Raw genomic sequence first — 27,988 nt, 5'->3', positions numbered from 1 at the left:
TCATAGCTAAAAACTTATTCTCAGTTTGTAGGTAATCTTTTTACTCTTTTGGTGAAGTCTTTGGATGAGCATAGGTGTTTGATTTTTAGGAGCTCACAGCTATCAAGCTTCCCTTTTGTATTGTTAGTAATGTTTTGTATACTGTTTATGCCATGTATTGGGGCTCCTAGCATTGTCCCTATTTTTTCTTCCATGATCTTTATCATTTTAGATTTTACATTTAGGGTCTTTGATCCATTTTGAGCTCGTTTTTGTGCATGGTGTGAGGTATGGGTCTTGTTTCATTTTTTTGCAGACGGATATCCAGTTATGCCTGCACCATTTGTTAAAAAGACTGTCTTTTCCCCATTTAACTGACTTTGAGCCTTTGTCAAATATCGGCTGCTCATATGTGGATGGATTTATGTCTGGATTCTCAATTCTGTTCCATTGGTCTGTGTATCTGTTGTACCAGTACCAGGCTGTTTCGACTACTGTGGCTGTATAATATGTTCTAAAATCAGGTAGAGTGAGGCCTCCCACTTTGTTCTTCTTTTTCAGTAATGCTTAACTTATCTGGAGCCTCTTTCCCTTCCATATGAAGTTGGTGATTTGTTTCTCCATCTCATTAAAAAATATCGTAGGAATTTGGATCGAAATAGCATTGTATCTACAGATCAATTTTGGTAGAATAGACATTTTTACAATGTTAAGTCTTCCTATCCATGAGCAAGGTATGTTTTTCTGCTTATGTAGGCCTCTCTTGGTTTCTTGCAGTAATGTTTTGTAGTTTTCTTAGTATAAGTCTTTTACATCTCGGGTACGATTTATTCCTAGGTGTTTTATCTATGAATGGCTTTGATTTCGTGATTTCCTCTTTGGTGTTCTTTTTGTTGGTGTAGAGGAATCCAACTGATTTTTGTATGTTTATCTTGTATCCTGATACTCTGCTGAACTCCTAGTTTCTGTAGTTTTCCTGAGGATTCTTTAGGGTTTTCTGTGTGTAGGATCATGTCATCTGCAAATAGAGTTACTTTTACTTCCTCCTTACTAATCTGGATGCCATTTATTTCTTAGATAGCCTAATTGCCCTGGCTAGGACCTCCAGCACAGTGTTGAAAAGAAGTGGTGATAAAGGGCATCCTTGTCTGGTTCCCGATCTCAGGTGGAATGCTTTCAGACTCTTCTCCGTTTAGGATGATGTTGGCTATTGGCTTTGTGTAAATGCCCTTTATTATGTTGAGGAATTTTCCTTCTATTCCTATTTTGCTGAGTTTTTATCATGAATGGGTGTTGAACTTTGTCAAATGCCTCTTCTGCATCGATTGATAAAATCATGTGATTCTTGTCTTTTGTTTTATTTATATGATGGATTACATTAATTTTTTTTTTTTAATGTTGAACCATTCCTGCATACCTGGTATGAATCCCACTTGGTCATACGTTGTTGAATTCTATTGGCTAGAATTTTGTTGAGAATTTTTGCATGTAAGTTCATAAGGGATATAGGTCTGTAATTTTCTTTTTTTTTGTGGTGTCTTTATCTGGTTGGAAACCCTGGTGGCATAGTGGTTAAGTGCTATGGCTCCTAAGCATAATGTCGGCAGTTTGAATCCACCAGGTGCTCCTTGGAAACTCTGTGGGTCAGTTCTGCCCTGTCCTATAGGGTCGCTATGAGTTGGAATCGACTTGGCGGCAGTGCGTTTGTTTTTTTGTTGATCTGGTTTTGGGATCAGGGATATGCTGGCTTCATAGGATGAGTTTGGGAGTATTCCGTCCTCTTCTATGCTTTGATATACCTTTAGTAGTAGTGGTGTTAACTCTTCTCTGAAAGTTTGGTAGGATTCTGCAATAAAGCCACGGGGCCAGGGCTGTTTTTTGTTAGGAGTTTTTTGATTACCTTTTCAATCTCTTCTTTTGTTATGGGTCTGTTTAGTTGTTCTACCTAACAACTATGTTAGGTAGGTAGGTAGTGTGTTTCTAGAAATTCATCCCTTTCTTCTAGGTTTTTAAATTTGTTAGAGTACAGTTTTTCATAGTCATCTAATATGATTCTTTTAATTTCAGTTGGGTCTGTTGTAATATCGCCCATCTCATTTCTTATTTGGATTATTTGCTTCCTCTCCTGTTTTTGTCAGTTTGGCCAGTGGTTTATCAATTTTGTTAATTTTTTCAAAGAACCGGATTTGGTGGTGTTAACTCTTTCAATTGTTTTTCTTTTCTGTATTTCATTTAATCCTGCTCTAATTTGTATTATTTGGTTTCTTCTGGTGCCTGAGGGTTTCTTTTGTTGCTCTGTATTTGTTCAAGTTGTAGGGATAATTCTTTGATTTGCTGCTTTCTTCTTTTTGTATGTGTGCATTTATCAATACAAATTGATTTCTGGGCAGTGCTTTTGCTCTGTTCCAAACTTTCTGATAGGAATTGTTTTTCATTCTCATTGGATTCTATGAATTCCTTTATTCCATCCTTAATATCTTCTATAACCCAGTCTTTTTTGAGCAGGGTATTGTTCAGTTTCCAAGTGTTTGATTTCTTTTCCGTGTTATTGATTTCTACTTTTATGGCCTTATGGTCAGAGAAGATGCTTTGTAATATTTAGATGTTTTAGATTCTGCTAAGGCTTGCTTTATGACCTAATATGTGGTCTATTCTAGAGAATGTTCCATGTGCACTAGAAAAGAAAGTATACTTGTCTACTGTTGGGTGAAGTGTTCTGTATATGTCTATAAGGTCAAGTTGGTTGATTATGGCTTTTAGATCTTCCGTGTCTTTACTGAGTTTCTTTCTGGATGTCCTGTCCTTCACCGAAAGTGGTGTGTTGGTGTCTCCTACTATTATTGTGGATCTATCTCGTTTTTCAATGCTGTTAGAGTTTGTTTTATGTATCTTGCAGCCCTGTCATTGGGTGCATAAATATTTAATATGGTTATATCTTCCTTGTGTTTGTGCCTTTAATCATTATATAGTGTCCTTCCTTATCCTTTCTGATGGATTTAACTTTAAAGTCTATTTTGTCAGAAATTAATATTGCCACTCCTGCTCTTTTTTGATTGATATATTTTTTTCCATGCTTTGAGTTTTAGTTTGTTTGTATCTCTGAGTCTAAGGTGTGCCTGTTACAGGCATTATATAGACGGATCTTGTTTTTTAATCCATTCTGCCACTCTCTGTCTGTTTATTGGTGCATTTAGTCCATTAACATTCAGCATAATTATGGATAGGTAAAAAAAAAAAAAATGAGTTTAGTGCTGTTATTTTGATGTCTTTTTTTGTGTTCTTGAAAGATTCTATTTCCTACTTAATTTTTTGTTGTGAGTAGTTTATATATTGTCTTTTCCTCTTCTTTGTTGTTGATCTTGTTTCTGCTGAATCTCTATTTTTTAAATTTAAAAACCTAACTTTTATTTCTTCATATTGTCTTGTCTTTCTCTCCATATGAAAGATCTGGGACTACATTTCTTAGTCCCTCTTTATTATTTTAATGTTGTCTTTTTTTACATAATATTGCTGTTTCCCTGTTTTGAGCGTTTTTTTTTTTTTTTTTAATCTTGATTTATTTTTGTGATTTCCCTGTCTGGGTTGACATCTGATTGCTCTGTCCAGTGTTCTAGTCTTGGGTTGATACCTGATATTATTGATTTTTCTAACCAAAGAACTCCCTTTAGTATTTCTTGTCATTTTTTGGTTTAGTTTTTATAAGTTCCCTAAACCTCTGTTTATCTGGAAATATCATAATTTCCCCTCATATTTCAGAGACAGTTTTGCTGGATATATGATTCTTGGCTGGCAATTTTTTCCTTCAGTGCTTTATATAGGTCACCACATTGCCTTCTCACCTGCATGGTTTCTGCCCAGTAGTCCGAGCTTGTTTTTATTGACTGTCCTTTGTAGGTGTCTTTTCATTTATTCCTAGCTGCTCTTAAAATTCTCTCTTCATCTTTGGTTTTGAAAAGTTTGATTATAATATGTTTTGGTGACTTTCTTGTAAAATCTATCTTCTGTGGAGTTCGATGAGCATCTTGGATTGATATCTTCTCATCTTTCACAATATCAGGGAAGTTTTCTGCCAACAAATCTTCAACAATTCTCTCTGTATTTTCTGTTATCCCTCCCTGTTCTGGTACTCCAATTACTCGTACGTTATTTCTCTTCATAGAGCCCCACATGATTCTTAAGGTTTCTTCATTTTTTTTAATTCTTTTATCTGATTTTTCTTCATATACATTGGTGCCAAGTGCTTTATTGTCAAGGTCACCAATTCTGCATTCCACTTGCTCAGTTCACCTCCTCTGACTTTCTATTGTGTTGTCTAACTGTTAATCTTCTGAATTTCTGATTGCTATCTCTGTATGGATTCTTGCACCGTATTAAATTTTTCATTATGTTCTTGAATAACCTTTTTAATTTTTCAGCTGTTTTATCTGCGTGTTTCTTGGCTTGTTCTGCATAGTGCCTGATCTCCTTTCTGATGTCTTGAAGAGCTCTGTATATTAATCTTTTGGAATTTTGCATCTGGTAATTCTAGGAAGTCACCTTCATCCAGAAGATTCATTGATTCTCTATTTTGAGAGCTTGTGGAAGCTATCACGGTCTGTTTCTTTATGTGGCTTGATATTGACTGTTGTCTCCGAGCTGTCTATCAGATATTGTGTTAGTTTATTTTATGTTTGCTTACTGTATCCTAGTTTCTTGCTTTGTTTTGTTTTGATATGCCCAAATAGGTTGCTTGAGTGAGCTAGCTTGATTATTTTCACCTTTGGAGCTCTGATGTCCTGTCACCAGATGGCTAGAGCTGTCATCAGGTATATGAGCTGATGAATCCACTCACTTTTCTTGTGTGGATTCAGCTCAGGTGTCCAGGTAGTTGTTCATCAAGTATGTGATACAGGCTCTGTCCTACAGTCTTAGTGGAGCAGGGGTGTTTGGTGTTGGTACCGGTACCTGGTTGCAGCAGGGGGTCACGCTCTGAAGAGCGAAGGGGCTAAGAACCGTCCTTGATGTGTCTCTGAGGAAAGTAAGTTCCTGTTCCCTAGAGCGTATAGGTGGGTGGGTTCTGCAGAAGGACCATGGACACCCAGTGCTTTTGGTTGTAAGGACTGGGAGATACCAGTTACTCCTGGACCCTGGTCGTGGGTGGCTGGGTGACCTGAGTGGAGCCACCAGTCCTTAGTCCCCTGATGTGGATAGGTGAGGACCCTATTTAATAGGCAAAGTGGTGTCAAATATCAAACTCCCACCTCTCTGCTGCACAGCTTAAACAGTTGCAGTCTGTCAGCAAGGGCTTATTCTCCTGAAATAGGCCCACCAGGTCCATGCAGGGGGGAAAGGTATTCAAAGTCACGGACCGTTTATGCCTGGACAGGAGCTGCTTATGTCCTGAGCTCCCCAGGTTAGTGGAGCTGGCAAATTATCTTTTCCCCCTGTTTTGAATTTATTCCTTCTCCAAGTCCGGGAGCATGGCTCAGGGTGCTCAAATGGGCCTATCTCAGGCCCAGGGAAATAAACTGCCCTGAAGCCAGCTTGGGAGCAGGGGGTGCGGTAAAACATATGCAAGTACTTAGCTTTTGCCAAGAGTGCCATTTTTCTCTGGCTCGGGAGGTGTGAGTAGGCTGTGCAGCTGGCTGCTTCTCCTTGTGGAAACTGGCTGAATGCTACCACCAGCCCACCCCAGCCGCCCCTGGGAGTGGTACCTGATGGATCCCAGTGATTCAGGTCTGGCAACTCCTCTCCACTTCGGAACTGTCTCTTTTTCCCCTGCCACTCAGTCTGTTTTCTGACTTTGCCTTTGATGTTCAGGGCTCATAGATTGTCATAAACATAATTGTTTCACTTGGTTTTTCAGGTCTTTGTTGTAAGAGGTATCGCTGGAAGTATCTGGCTATTCCACCATCCTGGCCTCGCCTTGTGTGTTTAATTTTTAAAGAAACTACCAAACTGTTCCGAAGTGGCAGTACCATTTTACATTCCCAGCAGCAATGCATGAGTGTTCTAGTTTCTCGGCATCCTCATTAGCATTTGGTGTTGTCGCCTTTTTTTTCCCCAGCCATTTAGGTAGGTGTAGTGGTATTTCATTGTAGAGGAGCAACGGGAGCACAGTGGTTAAGAACTATGGCTGCTAACCAAAAACTCTGCAGTTCGAATCCACCTGCTGCTCCTTGGAAACCCTATAGGGCAGTTCTGGCTGTCGTATAAGGTTGCTATGAGTTGGAACTGACTCAACGGCAGTGGTTTTCTCGTTGTTGAATTAGCTAATGAAAGTGTTTGGGTGGCACAAGCAATTTGTGTTCAACTACAAACCCAAAGGTTGGCAGTTTGAGCCCACCCAGCAACACTGTGGAAGAAACACCCGGCAGTCTGCTTCTGTAGAGATAACAGACAAGAAAACCCTATGGAGTAGGTCTACCCTGTAACACAGGTGGTTGCCATGAGTTGGAATTGACGGGACAGCAACAGGTTTGGTTTAGTTTATGTGCTTATTTGTCATCTGTATGTCCTCTTTGGTGAGATGTCTCAGTATCTTTTGCCCATTTTCTAATTGGATTGTTTGAATTTTTGAACTGTTGACCTTTCAGAGCTCTTTACATACTCTCGATAATAGTCTTTTATTGGATATGTAATTTGCAAATATTTTCTTCTGATCACTAGCTTGTCTTTTCACCCTCTTTTTTTACAGACCAGCAAAAAAAATTTTTTCCCACAATTATAGTGTTTATTAGGGAAATTGTGAGGTGCTGTCCAGTAGGTTCCGACTCATAGTGATCCTTTGTACAACAGAACAAAACACGGCCCTGCCCTGCTTCATCCTCACAATTGTTGCTATGTGTGAGTCCATTGTTGCAGCCACTGTGTCAGTCTATCTCACTGACGGTCTTCCTCTTTTCCGCTGACCCTCTACCAAGCATGATGTCCTTCTCCAGGGACTGGTCCCTCCGATAATATGTCCAAAGTATGTGAGACAAAGTCTCGCCATCCTTGCTTCTAAGGTGCATTCTGGTGTACGTTCGTCTTCCCTGACAGATTTGTTCATTCTCCTGGCAGTCCATGGTATATTCAGTATTCTTTGCCAACATCATAGTTCAAAGGTATCAATTCTTCAGTCTTCCTTATTTATGGTCCAGCTTTTGTATGCATATGAGGCAATTGAAAATACCGTGGCTTGGGTCAGGCATGCCTAAGTCCTCAAAGTGACATCTTTGCTTTTTAACACTTTAAAGAGGTTTTTTTTGCAGCAGAAATGCCCAATACACTGTGTCATTTGATTTTTTTCTCTTTTTTTTTAATTGTGGTTTAGGTGAAAGTTTATGGAGCAAATTAGTTTCTCATTAAACAGTTAATACACAAATTGTTTTGTAACATTGGTTGCCAACCCCCCGATGTATCAGTGCTCTCCCCTTCTCCACCCTGGGTTCCCTGTTTCTATTCATCCAGTTTTCCTATCCCTTCCTGCCTTCTTGCCTTTGTTTTTGGGCTGGTATGCCCATAAGTTTCATATACATGATTGAACCATGAAGCATGTTTCTCACATGTGTTACTGTTTGCCGTATAACCAAAAACGCATTGGCATCAAGTCGATTCCAACTCATAGTGACCCTATAGGACAGAGTAGAACTGCCCCATAGAGTTTTCAAGGAGCACCTTGTGGATTCGAACTTCCGACCTTTTGGTTAGCAGCTGTAGCAGTTAACCACTACATCACCAGGGTTTCCGTTTTTGGCTGAAAAGTGAACCTCAGGAGTAACTTCAGTACTGAGTTAAAAGGGTGCTGGGGGGACATACTCTCACGATTTCTCCAGTCTCTGTCAGACCAGCAAGCCTAGTATTTTTGTGTGTGTATGTGTGAATTTGAATTTTGTTCTACATTTTTCTCCAACTCTGTCCAAGACCCTCTATTGTGATCCCTGTGAGAGCAGCTGGTGGTGGTAGCCAGGTACCACCTAGTTGTTCTGGGCTTAGTCTGGTGGAGGTTGTGGTAGTTGTGGTCCATTAGGCCTTTGGAGTATTCTTTCCCTTGTGTCTTTGATTTTCTTCATTCTCCTTTGTTCCACCTGGGGTAGGAGCAGAAGATGTATCTTAGATGGCTGTTCACAGGCTTTTAAGACCCCAGACGCTGCTGACCGCAGTCGGATGTAGAACATTTTCATTGTAGACAGTGTTATGCCAGTTGAGTTAGATAACCCCCCGAGACCATGATTCCCAGCCCTCAGCCTAGTAATTTGGCCCTTCCGGGCATTTGAATGTGTCTGCAAAGCTTCTGTGACTTTGCCCTAGTCAAGTTGTGCTGACTTCCCTAGTATTTTGTGTTGTCTTACCCTTTACCAAAGTTACCACTTATCTACTATCTAGTTAGTGTTTTTTGCTTCTCACCTGTCCCCTCCCTCGTAACCATCAAAGATTGTTTCTATGTGTAAACCTTTTTCTTGAGTTTTTATGATAGTGTTCTCGTACAGCGTTTGTCCTTTTGTGATAGACTTATTTCACTCAGCATAATACCCTCCAGATATATTCATGTTGTGAGGTGTTTTGTGGATCATCGTTGTTCTTTATTGTTGTGTAGTATTACATTGTGTGTACATACAATTGTGTAGTGTTCCACTGTGTGTATGTACCATAGTTTGTACATTCATTCATCTGTTGATGGGCACCTAGGTTGTTCACATCTTTTTGCTATTGTGAATATTGCTGCAACGAACATGGGTGTACATATGTCTGTTTGTGTGGCAGCTCTTATTTCTCTAGGATATATTCCTAGAAATGGGATTGCTGGATTGTATGGTATTTCTATTTCTAGCTTTTTAAGGAGGTACCATATTGTTTTTCATAGTGATTGTACCATTTTACATTCCCACTAGCAATGCGTAAGAGTCGGTCTACCTGCAACCTGTCCAACATTTGTTATATTCTGTATTTTTTTTGTGTGTGTGCGTGTGCCAGTAATGTCAGTGTGAGATGGTATCTCGTTGTAATCTCGATTTGTATCTCTGTACTGGCCAGTGTTTGCTAGTGTCTGTTAGCAGCCTGAATGTCTTCTTTGGTGAAGTGTCTGTTCATATCCTTTGCCGATTTTTTAAATGGATTTTTTGTCTTTTTGTTGTTGAACATTGAAGTATTTAATAGATTTTAGAGATTAGACCTATGTCAGATATGTTGTAGTCAAATACTTTTTCCCAATCTGTACATTGTCTTTTAACTCGTCTGGTGAAGTCTTTTGATGACCATAAGTGTTTAATTTCTAGGATCTCCCGATTATCTAGTTCTTCTTCTGGTATTTGTGCAGTGTTAGCTTTGGTTTGCACAGTTATTTATGCCATGTATTAGGGCCCCTAGTGTTGTCCCTGTTTTTTCTTCCATGATCTTTATCATGTTAGGTTTTATAGTTAGGTCTTTGGTCCATTTTGAGTTAGTTTTTGTGTATGATGTGAGTTTTGGGTCCTGTTTCTTCTTTTTTACGCAGGTGGACATCCAGTTTTGCCAGCACCATTTGTTAAAAAGACTGTCTTTTCCCCATTTAATGGACTTTGGTCCATTGTCAAAGATCAGCTGACCATGGATAGGTGGATTTAGGTCTGGGTTCTTGATTCTGTTCTATTGGTCTATGTGTTTGTTGTTTTACCAGCGCTAGGCTGTTTCAGCTACCACGGTTGTATGGTAAGTTCAGAGATCAGGTAGTGTGAGGCCTCCTGCCCTGTTCTTTTTTCATCAGTAATGCTTTGCTTATCTGGGGCCTCTTTGCTTTCCATATAAAGTTGATGATTAGTTTTTCCTTCTTGTTGAAGAATGCTGTTGGTATTTGGATTGGGATTACATTTTATCTGTAGATCATTTTGGGTAGTTTTGACATTTTCACAATGTTGAGTCTTTCTATTCATGAGCATGGTATGATTTCCCATTTATATGGGTCTCAAGTTTTCTTGCAATAGTGGTATGTAGTTTTCTTTTACATCTATGGTTAGGTTTATTCCTAAGTATTTTATCTTTTTAGGGTCTATCATAAATAGTATTGTTTTCCTGATTTCCTTTTTGAACTTCTCTTTGTCGGTGTGTAGGAATCCAGTTTATTTTTGTATGTTGATCTTGTATCCTGCTGCTCATTTGGATGCACTCAGTAAATTTTTGTTCAATGGATGGACTTACAGATTTGGAGCTTAGGTGAGAAGGCTGGGTAAATATAGATACTTGGGAGTGATCATGAGAGAGTAATTGAAGACATGAGACTAGATGAGATCACTTGGGAAGAATGTAAGGGAAGAGAGTAGCTCAAATAGAAAGTAGAATAAGCCATTGACTGACTCAGAGGTACTTGTATCATACATAGTACAGTTCCTGTTGCTAACTGACCTAAACCAGCTTGATCATTTATACTCATAAGATTCTTTTCAGTGAATATAGGAGGCCTTCAACTCCTAGGAAGTCCCTAAGTAGTACAAACAGCAAGCCTGGCTGCTAAACTATCCTTTTTTTTTTTTTCCAATTGTGATTAAAAAATATAAATATAACAGAACATTTGCCAATTCAGCAATGTTTACATGTACAATTCTGTGACATTATGTTCATCAAGTTGTGCAGCCATTATCACTGTCCTTTTCCAAATTATTCTTCCCCCATTATGTTATATGCCATCTTATAACAATTAGTAAACAATTAAAGGTAGTCATTACAATGAAAAGATTTTTTTCTTTTAAGTTTTAGTAACAGTTGGCTTATATGTCAATTTAGGCAAATTTAATAGCAGTACAGTTCAAATCTTCAGGTGAGTAAAGACAGTTTACAGAACTATCAAATGACAGTTCAGTAATACTGGTATTTGAAGATTGTGCAACATTTTTATTACCATTTTGTGTGATGTACTAGTGCATAAGGCATTCTCTGTAGTAATAGTATTGAAGTAAAAATATGGAAACATATTTTAGAGCTAGGTTTGAGGCTCTTTCTACTGTTGAACTCTATCAGTGATAATAGTTTTATTAATGCATCATTCCATCAATTAATGTTACTAACTTGACTTTTGTTTGGTAGTTTTTACATTTAACGTATATCTATATAAAGTTTCAAAAAAAATATGTAGATTATTATTTCAGTATTTTGACAAACTTTATTATTTGGGTTCCACAGGATTTTTTTCCCTAAAAAGGGACTAATTTATCACTGCAGTTTAAGTAAGCTTGACAAAAATACCACAACAAAAGTATTCTTACCTGGCAATGTATTAAAAGTATAATATACCATGACCATATAGTTTTTTAAGGAGCCCTGGTGGCCCAGTAGTTAAGCACTGGGTTAGTAACAAGAAGGTTGGCAGTTTAAACACCCCAGCTCCGAGGGAGGAAAGATCTGGCGATCATTCCTGTAAAGAGTTCAGCCTAGGAAGCCCTACGGGGCAGTTCTACTTTGTCCTATAGGGTTGCTGTGAGCCAGCATCCACCCAATTGCCCACAACAACAAAAACAACACATAGCTTTTACTCCAGACGTGTAAGGATATAAAGATATTTGTATATGTAATAAAATAATCCATCATATCAGTAGATCAAAAACTGTTAATCATCTTAATAGTGCCTGATAAGACATAGAGCCTCTTTATAAACTTAGAAGGATCCATCCTTACCTTATGATAGAAAATATCTGTCTCAAACTTATTTTTATTTTCATATGGTTTTAAGGCCATGACAATGAGTTATATACTTTTTTTTTTTTTTAACATAAATCATTTGAGTTTGAATTCAGTGGTTGCAGGCATCAAAAACCAGCTCTGCCAGACTTAATTAATCAAAACAATAACTTATTGGAAGAATATTAGGTAGCTCAGAGTGAGTAGGGACACTGGAGAGCTGGGAATAGACCAAGTCCAGGATGTAGGCATTATTTACTATCTTGTCTAAATACTTTGTTTGGATGTTGATGTGTTTTCAGAGTTGTAGGGGGAGAGAGTTGTTGGCATAGTTGGAGTCTTATTCCCTACTTTAGCTAGGAGAGAGTGAGACACTAGTGGTGATTCTGTGAAAGCTGTACACAGCTGGGAGGATGTCATTCTCCAGAGGAACCAGGGTGCAGTTAGGAAAGGAGACTGGATCCTAGGCAGCCAAGCCTCACCTTCCATCTTCCTCAAAATTACCCAACAGATAGCTACTGAAATAGTCAGGATTTTTGGCTTTTTCACTGGTTATAAGTCTTCATTTAAAGTCTAAAACTGCTTAGTTTTTAATCCTTAAATTACCTCTAAAATTTGAATCTTAAATGTCTGAGAACTTAATTTATATACCAGCATTATCGGTGTTTGGATACTTAGGAAATCTTTATTTTTCTTTTTAGACAATGCGAAGACACAGAAACGAAGTGACAGTTGAACTACGGAAGGTAAGGGTGATTATCAAGGTTATGCTGTGTTTGACTTTTTAGTAAAATCTCTCTTTTGAATAGCTTCAATTCCTAATATCAGCAAGTTAAGAAGAAAATCATACAGTCATATCGGTTGATGCAAAAAAAGCATTTGGCAAAATCCAGCACCCATTCCTGATAAAAATTAAACAAGTTAGGAATAGAGAGGAATTACCTCAACTTGATAAAGTGCATCTGCAAACCCACATCTAACATTATATTTAATGATAAAAGACTGAATGTTTTCTCCCCCAAATCTGGAAACAAGCTAGGATATCTGCTTTCACTGCTCTCATTCAGCATAGTGCTGCAAGTTCTAGCTGGTGCCATAAGACAAAGAAAGAAAGGAAAGGTACACAGATTGGAAAGGAAGAAGTAAAGCTGTCCCGCTGTGCAGATGACATGATTGTTTACATAGAAGTTTCCAAGGAATCTCAAAAAAATACCTCCTAGAACTGTTGTGAGTTTAGTAAGGCTATACAATTTACTAAGATAAAAACACAAAAAATCAATTACGTTAATACATGAGCATGCAAAGAGTCTGGAATTAAAAACACAATACTATTTACCATCACTTCAAAGAATATGTTTAGATACACACTTAACAAAACATGTACAGGATCTGTAAAATGACAATTACAAAATGCCAGTGAAAGAAATTAAAGACCTAAATGGAGAGACATACTGTGTTCACGCATTGCAAGAATCAACATAGTAAAGATGCCATTTTTCCCCAAAATTGATCTATAGGTTTAATGCAATTCCTCCCAAGATCCCAGCAACGTTTTTTGTAGACTTAGACGAGCTTATTCTCATATATATATGGAAAGATACAGGCACAAGAATAGCTAAAACAATCTTGATGAAGAAAGAATAAAGTGAGAGCAGTCACTCTACTCAATATTAAGGCTTACTATATAGCTACAAGGAGCCCTGATAGTGGAGTGGTTAAAGTGCTCCGCTGCTAACTGAAAGGTCAGCGTTTCGAACTCAACATGCGCTCTGTGGGAGAAACATATGGCAGCCTGTCTGCTTCCATAAAGATTTACAGCCATGGAAACCCCATAGGCAGTTCTGCTCTGTCCTGTAGGGTCCCTATGAGTCAGAATTGACTCCATAGCAGTGGGTTTGGTTTAGTATATAGCTACAGCAATCAATGCTGTGTGATACTGGCAGAGGGATAGGCACATAGATCAATAGAATAGCATAGAGAGCCCAAAAACAGACACACATAAATATTCCCACTTGAGTTTTGTTGTTGTCATTATTGAGAATAATACACAGCAAAACATACACCAGTTCAACAGTTTCTGCATGTACAATTTAGTGACATTGATTATATTCCAGTTGTACAAACTTTCTCATCCTCCTCATCTGACTTGTTCCTCCCCCATTAACAGAAACTCACTGCCCGTGAAGGTTCCCATCTAATCTTTCAAGTTGCTCTAGTCAGTTTGATCCCATATAAATAGTTCTTAAAAGAGCATAATGTTCAAGGCAGACATTTTTTTACTAGTTAAGCTAAACTATTGTTTGGTTTTAAGAAGACTTTAAGGGGATATTTTTGGTTTCATGTTGAAAGATTAACTCAGGACAGTAATTTAATGGGTTCTTCCAGCCTCCATAGCACCAGAATGTCTGGAATCCATGAGAGTTTGAAGTTCTTTTCTGGATTTTCCCCCTTTTGATCAGGATTTATCTTTAGAATGTTTGATCAAAATGCTCAGTAGTGGTAGCCAGGCACTGTCCAGTTCTGGTCTCATGGCAAAGGAGTCAGTTGGTCACGGAGGCAATTAGCCACATGTTCCATATCCTCCTTCTGTTCCTGAGTGTCCTCCTTCCTCCGTTGCTCCAGGTGAATAGAGTTGTGGTGCCTTCGATGGCCACTACACAATGAACTAAGAGGTAGTACAGAAGCACTAACCATGTTATTAGGCCAGTTAACTGGGATGTCCCATGAAACCATGACCTTAAACCGCCACACGTAGGAACAAAATGCCATGAGGTGTTTGGTTGTATATAAGCAGCCTCAACAGCTACTCTTTTTTTTTTTGTTGTTACTGTCATTTTAATTACTATAAGTATCAAACAACTTTTGCCAATTCAACTTTTTATAGGTACTCAATTTATTGACAGCATTTATGATTATCAGCTATGCAACCGTACCCTTAATCAATGCAATTTTTCCGTTGTCATAAACTGAAACTCAGTACTCTGTACTCAGTACCACCACCCTTTATTTCTCCCACCTGCCTTGGTAACCTCTAATAAACTTTGGTCTCTAAACATTTGCCTTTTCTTGTCTTTTTATGTAAGTGAGGTCATATAATATTTGTTCTTTTGTGGTTGAATTATTACACCCAGCATAAAGTCTTCAAGTTCCATCCATATTGTACAGTTGATGTTTTTACAGTGGTGCAAAGCAATTCCTTGAAGGAAAGATAGCCTTTTCACCCAATGGTCTGGGGCAAGTGGACATCGACAGACAAAAATATGAGCCCTTTGACTTCAGCCTCACATGCAAAAATTAAGTCAAAGTGGATTATGGATTAGATGTAAAAGCAGAAAACTGTAAAACTTAGAAAAAACATGGGAGAGAAAATCTTCAGGATCTAGGACTGGGCAAAGAATTCTTGGACTTGACCCCAAAAGTGCAATCAGTAAACAGTAAAATTGGTAAATTGGATCTTATCAGAATTAAAAATTTTTGGTCTATAAAAGCCGACGTGAAGCGGATGAAAAGATAAGCTAGAGGCTGGAAGAAAATATTTGCAAACCACATTATCCAACAAAAGGCAGTTATCTAGAATACGTAAAGAGCTCGCAAAGCTCAGTGGTAAAAAAAAAAAATCAAACAGTCCAATTAGAAAATGAGCAAAAGACATGCAGAAATATCTCACCAAAGAAGATGTTCAGATGGCAAATAAGCACGTGAAAAGATATCGCTAGCCATTCCAAAAAACCAAACCTATTGCCGTCGAGTCGATTTCCAACTCATAGCGACCCTATAGGACAGAGTAGAACTGCCTCACAGTTTCCAAGGAGCACCTGGTGGATTCGAACTGCTGACGTTTTGGTTAGCAGCCCTATCTCTTAACCACGGCACCACCAGGGTTTCCTCAGTAGCCATTACTATACCATACCTGTTGCCATTGAGTTGATTCCCACTAGCCACCAGCGTTTCCCATTAGCCATTCAGGAAGGGCAAATTGAAACCAGAGTGAGATATCACAGCACATCTATCCGAATGGCTAAAATAAAAAATTGTGACAACACTCAATGCTAAACACTGGGTATTAACGTGGAGAAACTAGATCACTCATGCATTGCTGGTACAGTTCTGGAAAACAGGTTGGCAGTTTCTTAAAAACTAAACATGAAACTACCATACAACCCATCGATCATACTCCTGGGCATTTACCTCAGAGAAATGAAAATCTGTGTTTATACAAAACCTGTACACAAATGTTTATTGCAGTTTTATTTATGGTAGTCAAAACTTGTAAACAACCCAGATGTCCTTTAACAGATAAATGATTAAACAAACCTAGTACATCTGTATCATGGAGTACTGTTCAGCAATAAAAGGAGCGAACTACTGTTATAAGAACAATTTGAATGAATCAGGGAATTATGCTGAGCAAAAAGAGCCAGTCATAAAAGGCTACATACTATATGATTCCATTTATATAACTCTTTTGAAATGATAAAATTTTAGAAATGGAGGACAAATTATGGTTGCCAGTGGTGAGGTATAAGGGCGGGGAGGTCGTGGGAGGGAGGTGGTTTTGCTTATAAAAGGGTAACATGAGAGAATCTTTTAGTTTTGGAACTGTTCGCTATCCTGTCTATGGTGGTGGGTACCCCAACCTACACAGATGATAAAATTCAATAGAACTTAATATACATATGCAGACACACACCAGCACAAGTACAACAGGAAATTTGAGTAAGATTGTGGACCATATCAGTGCTAGTGTCCTGGTTGTCATATTTAACTACAGTTTTATAAAACGTTGCCATTGGCAAAGTGTGCAGGGGATCTTTGTATTATTTTTTACAACTGCATGTGAATCTATAATTATCTCAACAAAAATTCCAAATTCAAAAAAACCTAAATTAGTAAATTAGAATCAAAAAAAGTGGCCAATTGGTAAGATCAATTAAATGATCTTGCAAGGAAAAGAAAATGTGTTGTCAGATTTTTACATGTTTGATGAGCCAGTGGTATCATTTAAATACATTTTTGATTGAAATATGACATACTAAGCAGGGTGTGTCTTATAAAACTCACGGGTGAATATCCATGTAACCACTCAGTGGTAGTACCGTTTCATTCATTTTAAAATTGAGGGGAAGATCTGTTTTGTCAGCATATTTTTCTTTCTCTTTAGAAGCATTTAGGTGCAGAGTAGAGCAACGACTTTAAAAAGCAAGCAATAGAATATATTTAAGAAAACAACCTCAGTAACTACCACCTAGGTTCCAGTCTTACCTCTGATAATCCCTAGGTATGTAATTTAATTTAGACAGGTTACTTATCGTCTCTGTGTTCCTATTTATTCATCTGTAAAATAAGGACTTTAATTTTATAGAACTAAAACTAGGTGAGGATTTAAAACACTTAGAGTATTGCTGGATAAAAACAGATATAAATTAGTTATTTCAGGTTTGAAATGTTGTGATAAATTGTAATTATCCTTTTGCAATGTCAGTACATTCACACGTTCTTAGTGAAGGACTGTTTGGAACAGAACACAGATCAGGCACTTCTGATGACGTGATCCCCAGGTGTTTATTGCTCACAGAATAAACAGAGCAGGGATGAATGGAACAGCACTCATTATCATCAGCCTAGGTTCCCTGAAGCTAGGGAACCCATCCACAAGGTTAGATCACATCCAAGCAGGCCCCACTTCAGGAGTGGGGAGGAGAATGCCCAAATACCTCTCTCCCAGGATTCAATACTGATAGGATAGCCATGTCTACATGTCAGATAGTATGCACAGAGAGCGGATAGGGGAAGGGGCAGTAAAAGGGGGTAATAAAAGGTAAAAGGGGGTAATAAAAGTAGAAAGCCCCCTGCAAGCAATGGGCATCATTTATTGCCCCTAATCAAAGTGGGCTAGATTTACCGGTGCCACAGAATAGCGCTTCTTGCTTTACCCCACTAAGATAGCTTAACAGAGTTCTCGGTTTCTGACAGAGAACAGTCATCTCCCCCTGAAGCACATACTTGACCTTAATGTTCACTGGTAGCTACTATGTCTGTTAGCAGCTAGGAAGACAGTGAGGGGGCAGTTACAATATACCACACCTTTGTATCCAGTACCTTTTCATGAGATTTACAGTGACTGCTGACTTGTTCCACAAATTCAGGTAGAGGGTTGCAAGCCACTTTTTCAAGGTGGAAAGAATTTGGGGATGTAAAAGAAGTGCTTTATATAGTGATCAGTAACATACAGAAGTGGTTAACTCAAGAAATATTACATTGAACCATAAGGAATTGTCCGTATTTAACCATTTTGACCTACAAAATGGCAATTCCATGTAGTTCAATTTTAATACCATAGTCAGAAAACACAAGATCTAAAAAAGGACTACATAAATATATACATGGATAATAGATGAATAATGGATTTTTAAAGGAATTTAAGAAATGCATCTCTGTATGTTTGGGGATAGGAGAGTTTTGAAACTAGATTAATTCCCATGTTCCCTGAGCTCCCCCTGCCATTTGACAAAAAAAGAAGAGGTATACCTTCTATGAGTACTGAATTTATTATAATACAGTCTTCAGGAGGGTAGAAATTTCTGGGGTGTCAAAGTGGTAAGTTATTGATTTTGATGAAGCCCCTTTTAGTGATTAACCAAGTCGCCAGAAACCTGCCCAGGAATTCTCTTCCCTTTTGTATTTTTGTTAAGAATAAAGTATGACTCTCGTGCCCTGTATTATTTTGGCCTTTGTTAAGATGTTTTCATTCTAATGTAATTACCTAATAATAAAAAGGGACAATTGCTAAGATGTAATAACTCTAAACTTGTGTGTGCCTAATAACGCTCAAAATATTAAAAATAAAAATTGACAAAACTATGAGGAGAAATTTGTCAAAGATGTAATTATTGTGGGAGATTTTCTGCTTAGTAACAAATAGCTTAAACAGACCAATTATTAGGTAGAAATTTTAAACACCATAGTTTACAAGTTTTATCTAATGAACACTTGTAGAACCCACTACGTACCTTAAAGTTGGTTTTGTTATAGTATAAAGCTATAGTTTCCAAATTGTGTGCTGTTGAGCCTTAGGGAACCACAATGAACTCACAAGGAGACCTTAAAAAAAAAAAACCAAACCTATTGCCTACTCATAGCAACTCTATAGGACAGAGTAGAACTGTCCCACAGGGTTTCCAAAGAGAGGCTGGTGGATTCAAACTGCTGACCTTTTGGTTAGCAGCCGAGCTCTTAACCACTGTGCCACCAGGGCACCTTAGGATATTCTAAATTATTGAGGAACACATGACATTAAGCATCTTTCAGATACCTCAAAACTACTAGCTCTCTAAGTATTCCACAGTTTGAGCATTAGCTCATACTGCATTCCTTTCAGTCACATATTTAAGAGTAAAATAAAGATTTTTTTCTTTCAATTTGTGTGTGTGTTTTTTTTTTGTTTGTTTTTTTAGATGACTATTAAGTTTTTGGACATAATTAATAAAAGAAACTGTCAGATATTTCCTTTGGCTTATACTATGAACTGAAAAAGTTTTGAAACTTCTGCTGTAATTTCAAAGTGTTGTACAGACCAAGTCCTCTGACCACAATATAGTTAAATTAGAAATTGATGAATAGGACAATTACAAAAACCCCATGGCTGTGAAAAATTTAAAGCACTTTCAATACCTTGGCATCAAACCAAATCCATTGCTGTCAAGTCAATTCCAGCTCATAGCAGTCCCGTAGGACAGAGTAGAACTTCCCCATAGGGTTTCCAAGGAGCAGCTGGTGGATTCAAACTGCTGACCTTTTGGTTAGCAGCCCAATGCTTAACCACTGGGCGTCAAAAAAACCCTAATTAAATTTGGAATGCCCAGAAGTAAATAATGGGAAAAATACATGTTAGAACCTATAGAATGCAGTTAAAGTGGAACTTCATAAGGGAAATTTATAGCCTTAAATTCTATATTTAAAAGACCAAATGCTGAAAATTAACAAGCTAAATATTCAACTTGGGAAGTTACAGACAGCTCTCAAGTGTAAACATAAAGTAAATGGAAAAAAATAAATTAATGAGATGGAAATCAAAGATACAGCAGAGTTATCAACTCTGTTCTTTGAAGTACCCATAGACTAGACCTCTGGCAAGACTGGACAGTAAGTAGAGAGAAGGAACAGGTAAACTGTACTAGGAATTGAAAATGGTGTATTGATTGAAATACAGTGTAAGTTTAAAAACTTCAGTGCATTGGTTTTTGCTGCATAATAAATCACTGTAGAACTGTAAGACACTTACAGCTAAACAACAACAAAAAAACCAAACCCATTGCGGTGGAGTGGAACTGCCCCATGGAGTTTCCAAGGAGCACCTGGTGGATCCAGACTGCTTACCTTAGGGTAAGCCACCAGGGTTTCTTATTTACAGCTAGCCATTTTATTCAGCTAACAAGTCTGTGGGTTGGCAGAGTGGCTCTCTGCCGGGCTCCCTTATGTATCTCTGGTCAGCTGGTGGGTTGGTTGGTGACTGGGTGATTCAGGATGGTCTCTGTTCCAGCTCTTGGCTGAGGCCTTGATTGCTCTCTGCATAGTTCTCATCCTCCAGCCGCCCGGCTCAGTGTTGCTCACAGTGATTTCACAATTGCAAGAGCAGCAAGAGAGGCCATGCCTCAGTGTGTGAGCATTTTCACGTCTACTTGCTCCATGTTCCTCGCCAAAGCAAGTCAGCACAGCCAAGCATAGAATCAGTGGAGAGGCATAGATATGGGAGGGGAATTAATGTTAATGTTGGAAACCATGTACCACAATTTGCATATGAGCAACTTTACACCAGCTAATTTGGAGGATGACTTAAGAAGTGAAAAACCTGAATAGATCTGAAAACAAATTATACCAATGGCTAAAAATTTAACCTCTCCTACCCCCACGCTCCTGAAAAAGAAAAGGCAGTCTTAAAGATGGAACTCCAGCGAACATTCAAGGGACAGATCATTTCAGCCTTATTAAATAGTTTCAGAGAAAGTAAAGAGAGAACACTTCACAACTCATTAATGAATCTACTAAAATCATGACACCAAAAACCAGACCAAGGCAGTATGAGAAAAGAAGCTTTAAGTCAGTTTTCTCTAATGAGCACAGGTGAAAAAATCAAAAAAAAAAAAAAAAAAAGTTAGTAAATTGAATCTAGTAATGAATATTTAAAAAAAAAAAAAAAAAGTTTATCCCAGGACCTGTAAGGATAGTTTACATTAGAAAATTAATTTACCATATTTACAGATGAAAGGGGGAAAGTTATATGTCCATTTCAATAGATACAAAATAAGCACAGTTTGTAAAATTATGCTCCCATTCATGGATTAAGAAAAAAATTAGCAATTTAAGAATAGGTAGGAGTTTCCTTACCAAATAAAGGCTATCTACCAATAAAGAACAGCATACATCTTATGTAATGATGAAATGATGTCCTCTCCCATATTGGGACTGTATGTATAGGCTTCAGTTGTATTTATGCTTTGCATTACTTTTATGCCTGGAATACTTGGAGGAAGGAGAAAGAAAGTGAATAAGATCCCTAAAAGGCCTCTGTTCAGGTTCTGGGAAAAAAAATAGGGGCCAAACCAAAAAAAAAACCAAACCCACTGCCATCAAGTCAATTCCGACTTATAGCGACCCTGTAGGACCGAATAGAATGCCCCATAGGATTTCCAGGGAGCACCTGGCGGATTTGACTGCCACTGTAGCACTTAACCACTACGCCACCAGGGTTTCCCAAAATTACCGTATCATATAATAAATTTTAAAATTATGTTACAAGCCACGAAATAATCAAATTTTTTAAAATTTTGAAATAATTTCAAACTTGAAGAGAAGTTGTGAAAATAGGACAAAGAACACTTAACTGTATACCCTTTTCCAGCACCCAGCTTCTTTGGTTACTAGCATTTTTCCATACTTCACTTATTCTCTCTCTCATTTATATATAGAGATTAGGTAGATGGTAGGTACACATTTATTTTTCCATACTTGCCTTATTCACTCTCTAATTGATATACGTATGTGTAAACCCACTAACGTCGAGTCGATTCCGACTCATAGCAACCCTATAGGACAGAGTAGAACTGCCCCCATAGAGTTTCTAAGAAGCGCCTGGCAGATTCAAACTGCCAGCTTTTTGGTTAGCAGCCACAGCACTTAACCACTACGCCACCAGAGTTGGGTCTATAGATGAGAAGGTAGAATTTTATCTGTGTTAATCTGACAAGTGTGCTGTGGTATGTGGGGAAGTATCTGTTTTTAGGAAATACAAACTGATGTATTAAATATAATGGGGCATCAAGTCTGCAACTTAACTGGTCCAGGAAAAAAAAACCATATATATATATGTATATATGTGTGTGTATATATATATATATGTATATATGTATCTCTGTGTATATATGTATAGAGAGAGAGATGTTTTAACTGGTTCAGAAAAAAAAGTATATATATGTATGTATGTGTATATGTATGTATATATGTATTTCTATGTGTATCTATGTATATATAGAGATATGTTTTTTTTTCCTGAACCAGTTAAGTTGCAGACTTGATGCCCCATTATACTTAATATATCAGTTTGTATTTCCTAAAAATAGATAACTTTCCCACATACCACAACAGCACATTTGTCAGATTAACACAGAGAAAATTCTAACTTCTCATCTATAGACCCAACTCAGATTTTGCCATTGTTCCCAGTAACGTCCTATGTAGATTCAGGAGCCAATCCAGGATCAGATGTTGAATTTGGTTATATTTCTTTAGTCTCCTTCAATCTGGAATAGTTTGTCAATCTTTGTCTTTTATAATCATATTTTTTAAGAGTACAGGCCAGTTTTTTGTAGAATGGTGGATTTGAGTTTGTCTGGTTTTCCTTAGGTTGTTACTATTTTTTGGTCAGGAATACCAGAGAAACAATGTTGTTTTCTCATTGTATCAGACCAGGAGACACAATGTCAATTTCTCCTTTATGCGTGCCCTTGTCACTTAGTCAAGATGATGTGTGCCACGTTTTCCCACTTGAAACACTTGAGGCTATGTTAAGATCAAAGCATAGATTGTAATATTTGTGAGATGCTTTAATTTAGAAATAACTAATTTAGAATCGACTATTTGAGTAGTTACTACATGAAAAAGTATACTGTGATATAAGTAGAAGTTGATAATTTCCTAATGATTAGTATATACATAAACATCAGTTTATTTAAACGCGCTTGCTTATACATAGCACAAAATGTATGTCCTGCAGATAAGCCATAACAGATACAGTTCTAGTTTTAATTTGCTATTTGGAAATGCCTGAAATTTACCGTCAATAACTCAATGGCAGTGGGTATCAATGACCTAAATAACCTTCTGTCTTAATGACTTCTGTAAATATTATACTGAAGACTAGGTAGAATGCCCTTTGAAATTTTAATCGAAAAGGGTCTTAGAAATCACTTAGCTAGTCCTTTGATCTAATTTATTTTGATTTAATTCTACCTTATTTTATAGACCAGCAAATTAAAAACTTAGAGGAAATTGGAGATTTATACAAAGTTATATATTACTTGAAATGGCACAGGTTACCATTAATTGAAATCTCTTAAAATATAGAATTATATTTGCTTATAGAGAATTCTTGTTTATAAAACCCAGAGAGCGAGAGTTTAAGTTGCTGGAAGGATGGCAAGTAGGTGGCGTTATGTTGATGAACTCCCACTCCTGGCACCCCCAGCAAACTTACATACCTTACCATTTGAGCACTGAACTCTTCCCCATAAACTGGCTTTGTAGTAAATTGCTACAGGCAAACAGCAATAAGGAGGTGAAAACTGGCATACTAGTTGGAACATATTTGCTGAACTTTTTTTATAATGTTGTGTACCCAAATTTAAATCTTTGCCAAATATCGGAAGGATCAGTTTTGTGCAAAATGGTTGGCACTTAATACTATTTTTTTATGTATATGTGTTAAAGCTAGACTGTAAACCAGTTAATTTTGTTACCAAAACCAGAATGTGGCCTTGTCATTGGTTTGCAGAATGCACATTTAATCCATATGATCCTCATGTAGAGATTCACTGTTTGTTTTACAGTTGCCTAATTTTTTTTTTTTTTAAATAGTTCTACCCTGTCCTGTCCTGTAGGGTTGCTATGACTCGACGGCACTGGGTGTCTGGGTTTGATGAAGCTGAAATAATTGTGATGGGGTTTTCATTAACAGCAGTCTTCATGACTGCTTGACCATTTACTGGTTACCTTTCAGAACAAAAGAGATGAACACTTACTGAAAAAGAGGAATGTTCCCCAAGAAGAAAGTTTAGAAGATTCAGATGTTGATGCTGATTTTAAAGCAGTAAGTTACCTTATTCTTATGTAGTGTCTTTAAAATAATTTTTATAATAACCAGGAGAACTTCATTTTTAATGTAAGACCAGTTTTACAATGATAATTGAGGTATATTAACTCTAGTTTTAAAAGATACATGATTTAATGAATTACAGTTTTGCTAATAAACTTTCTGCTCAACTCTTTTTTTCTTTTTAAGCAAAACGTAACACTAGAAGCTATATTGCAGGTATGTCATCAATTTAATATTCTCATTTTAAAGTGTCTTGAAATTAATTTTTTTTTTTTAATTTCTGAAATTTACATTTGGTGTTGCAGAATGCCACAAGTGATAATCCAGTGGTCCAGTTGAGTGCTGTCCAGGCTGCAAGGTAAATGCTAATTTGTCCACATGAAACATGTTATCCCTAGTGTCTCTTAGCTGACAGTCTAAAGGTAGTACATTATTTCTGTTGATAGTTTGAAAATTATAGCAATTTATTTCTTCTCGTCTTTCTGTTTCTAGAAAGCTTTTATCCAGTGACAGAAACCCACCAATTGATGACCTAATAAAATCTGGGATCTTACCAATTCTAGTCAAATGTCTAGAAAGGGATGATAAGTAAGTATGGGTTTGATGCCCTATTCACTTTTTCTCAGTTAACGTAAAATTTAGGGTTGTCATTTAATCAATAGCTTCACTTTGGTTTTGTATTCATTATGTCTTTAATCGTCATGTATTTTTTGCATTCTGTACTTGCAGACCTAAACTGTTTTCGTTTTCAGTTTATGAAGTATGTGTATATTTTCTAGGAAAATTTTAGCTCTTGTTTATTGCCTATTCTAACTTATCCTAAATATTTACTTGTTACCTTCTTTCATTAGCAATACTTTAAAACAACCCAAATAGTATTTGAGTCACTCTTTGCTTATGAGTCTATATATAGTTTAGCCTCATGACTGAGTCAACATGAATGGTTTCCAGAATTCAGTGGCTCTTTCTTACCCTGGGAGTATTCCAGCTGATCCACTGATCCCCTGAAGATCTGTTAACTTCAGCCGTGGTTAGTTGTCTAACATCTTGCTTTTTATTTTTGGTAGAATTAAAAAATAAATAAATAAAGGAGCAGGCTTAAACTTACCCGGCAGAGAAGGGAGAAAACACCACTGGTATCTCTTGCAGTACTGGCTCCATTTCCATTTACTGCTATATCTAAACCTCATCATTTGAATTAACTGGGGAGAATGTAAGTTTGAATTCCAAAACACTTTAAAACAAATAAAGTTTTTGCATTTAAGAGCATTTAGACTGAAACTTGGATGTTTTACCAAATACTGTGTAAGGAATTTTCAGTTGACTAGATAAGAATAGTGTATACGAATGTTGCCATAAAAGAGTTTCTTAGTATTTAAAATACTTCCTTTGCTTCTATTGTGTACCACAGCCTACCCTTCTCCCAAAGGTCCTTAATACTTTTTTTATACTCTCATGTATATGTTCTGTAACAAGGCTCATTTAAGTAAAGGTAAGTTTTATTTCAGCCTTTTAAAAAATAAATTCTCTTACTTCCACCTTTAGGGCCCATTTTTGTTTGCGGTCCACTTCTCTTTTTTCTTTACTTTCTAGTCTTTGGCAAAGACTCGTTTGTATGGTGTCTAAGAAAAGTTAACATATATATAGAAAACTGTGCTGAAATACGTATAATTTAATGAATAATTATAAAACGCAGCAAAATAGAAAATTGTCAGTGGTTTGAATTTAACTTTAAGAATTTGTCATGGAAAATTATGTTGTAGTGTAAAAGAGCAGAGACTTTGGAGCTAAGTAGACCCTGATTTAAATCCAGAATCTGCTGTTGACCAAAACACAAGTGGCTTTGGATAAGTCAGGTAGTGTCTCTGAGCCTCAGATACCTCATTTATAAATATTAGATGGTTATAACGAGTAGCGATAATATATACAAAATACTTTAGATAATATCAAGCTTATAATGTAAGTGTCAATTTACCATTTATTTATCTCACTTGTTATTTTGTCTGTACTTTGTTCATATGACCTCTTGGAAGACTTTCCCTGGTTTTGTAATTTTTTTTTTTTTTTTGACATCTTTCCAGTTTCTCATGTAAGGCCCCATTTCCAGTGTTTTGCCAAACCATCTAGACTAGCTTAATAACTTTTTCTCCTTTAAATCTGGGACAGTATACACTGTTTATCATCTTTGATCTTACTGTCCTTTTACTTATCCCCTGCCTCTGATAGCCTCGTATTCTCTATTTTCTACCAAAAGTCATCACGCGTTTCCTGTTTGTTACTCCGTCTTTTCATCTGTTCTGCCCTTTAAACGTGTATATTTTCTGTCTTCACTGCTTGCTGTATCTCTTACATTCGTTCTCCTTGACAGCTTTTCCTTCTTGGATCCCTTTGACCTTTTGATACTAACATCCTAGCCCTCTTTCTCCTAACTCCCTAACCTTTCGTTCAACTTAGGTTTTGCGTACCACCACTTCCTCCTACCTTGGTACTCTGTTTAAGGGAATTTATATTCTTTCCCCTATCTATCCTTTCTTCATGTAGATAGTTTTGCATGTGTTTTAACAGGAACATGAGCCTTTAATTTTTTTATCTATTCCGCATATTATTGTCTTCAACATTATTTTCTTTACTCCCCTTTTCAAAAACCTTCAGCAGCACCCAGTTATTTCAGTGTGTATAGAATAAAGCCTGGGATTTGATGCATGCTCCCCTCCCTTCAGGCACACACGTGCTCTTGCATAACCTGCCTTCCAATTTCATTCTTTGTTATGTTTTTGCATCTCTCCTTGGCTTCTGCTCTCTTGATCTATTCCTTGTCATCCATGCACATCATGATCCTGCCACCCATGATACCTTTATTTCTACTTCCAGTTGTCAGTGCCTTCCTTTTTCTATTCATCTTTCAAGAACTAGTTCAGTTTTCACTTTCTTTATGAAGTCTTCCATCACTATTCCAAATTATAATGATCTTATCCTTTCAGCAAAGTTAGGCAGCTTTATAATAGTCTCCAGTAAGAAAAGCAGATGGTATAGTGGAGTCGGATGGGGTTTCGACTGTAAGATCAGTCTAGAGGCTGTGGCAGTAATTCAGATGGGATGATGAGGGCCTAAACTAGTACAGTGCTGTTAGGGGTGATGATATAAATGGAGAAAATGTTTAGAGGGTAACACTGACATGACTTACTAATTAGATGTGGCGTCTGTGGGAGAGGAGAAGGAGTCGAGGAAAATAATGGCTGGCTAAATGTTACAACTATCAATGGAGATAAAGAAGCAAGTTTATAGTGACTGAGCCCTGATGGCATAGTAGTAAAGAGCTCAGCTGCTAAGCAAAAGGTCAGCAGTTCAAATCCACCAGCTGCTTCTTGGGAGCCCTGTGGGCCAGTTCTGCTCTGTCGTGTAGGGTCACTATGAATTGGAATCTATTTGACGGCAGCGGGTTTGGCTTGGCTTTAATGTTACAACTACCAGTGGAATTAAGGCACCAAGTTTATGGTAACTGAAGGCTTTGGGAGCTGATGAGACATACAAGTGGGAATATCCAACAGGCATTGGATATAACAAGGCAAAATTCAAGGCCAAGGTAAAGAATAGCTGTATAGAACTGCGGCTCACAGATTTAAATGGTAACTCTGTTTTTTTCAGTCCTTCATTACAGTTTGAAGCTGCCTGGGCACTAACTAACATAGCATCAGGAACATCTGCACAGACTCAAGCCGTTGTACAGTCTAGTAAGTACATTAACACCCTTACTCGCTGGATTTTTTTCTTAAACGATGCCACAGAAATGGATATTTGGAATAAAGACTGAATTTTAGCTTGTAACATTTTTAAACTGGTGAATTCTATAAGTCACTTTTTGATAATTGATAATCTTTCCCATACCAAAACCAAACCCAGTGCTGTCGAGTCAATTCCGACTCAGCCACCCTAGAGAACAGAATTGAACTGCCCCATAGAGTTTCCAAGGAGCGCCTGGCGGATTCGAACTGCCGACCCTTTGGTTAGCAGCCATAGCACTTAATCACTCTGCCA

General features: G+C 37.4%; 1 protein-coding gene across 2 annotated transcripts in view; it reads left to right on the top strand.

Annotated features, from left to right (window-relative positions):
- KPNA3 (karyopherin subunit alpha 3) overlaps nt 1–27,988 on the top strand; it is a 101,525-nt gene that overhangs the window by 34,415 nt on the left and 39,122 nt on the right. For both annotated transcript variants that reach the window (XM_064270162.1, XM_064270161.1), the window contains exons 2-7: nt 12,288–12,332; nt 23,858–23,947; nt 24,140–24,169; nt 24,259–24,311; nt 24,446–24,541; nt 27,599–27,684. In XM_064270162.1, coding sequence (XP_064126232.1) covers nt 12,288–12,332; nt 23,858–23,947; nt 24,140–24,169; nt 24,259–24,311; nt 24,446–24,541; nt 27,599–27,684 — 400 coding nt within the window. The remainder of the gene's footprint in view (nt 1–12,287; nt 12,333–23,857; nt 23,948–24,139; nt 24,170–24,258; nt 24,312–24,445; nt 24,542–27,598; nt 27,685–27,988) is intronic.

Source organism: Loxodonta africana, chromosome 17, assembly GCF_030014295.1.
Source record: "Loxodonta africana isolate mLoxAfr1 chromosome 17, mLoxAfr1.hap2, whole genome shotgun sequence".
Classification (NCBI taxonomy): Eukaryota; Metazoa; Chordata; class Mammalia; order Proboscidea; family Elephantidae; genus Loxodonta; species Loxodonta africana.
The sequence above is the reverse complement of the archived record's forward strand: the minus strand, read 5'-3'. Positions and strand labels throughout refer to the sequence as shown.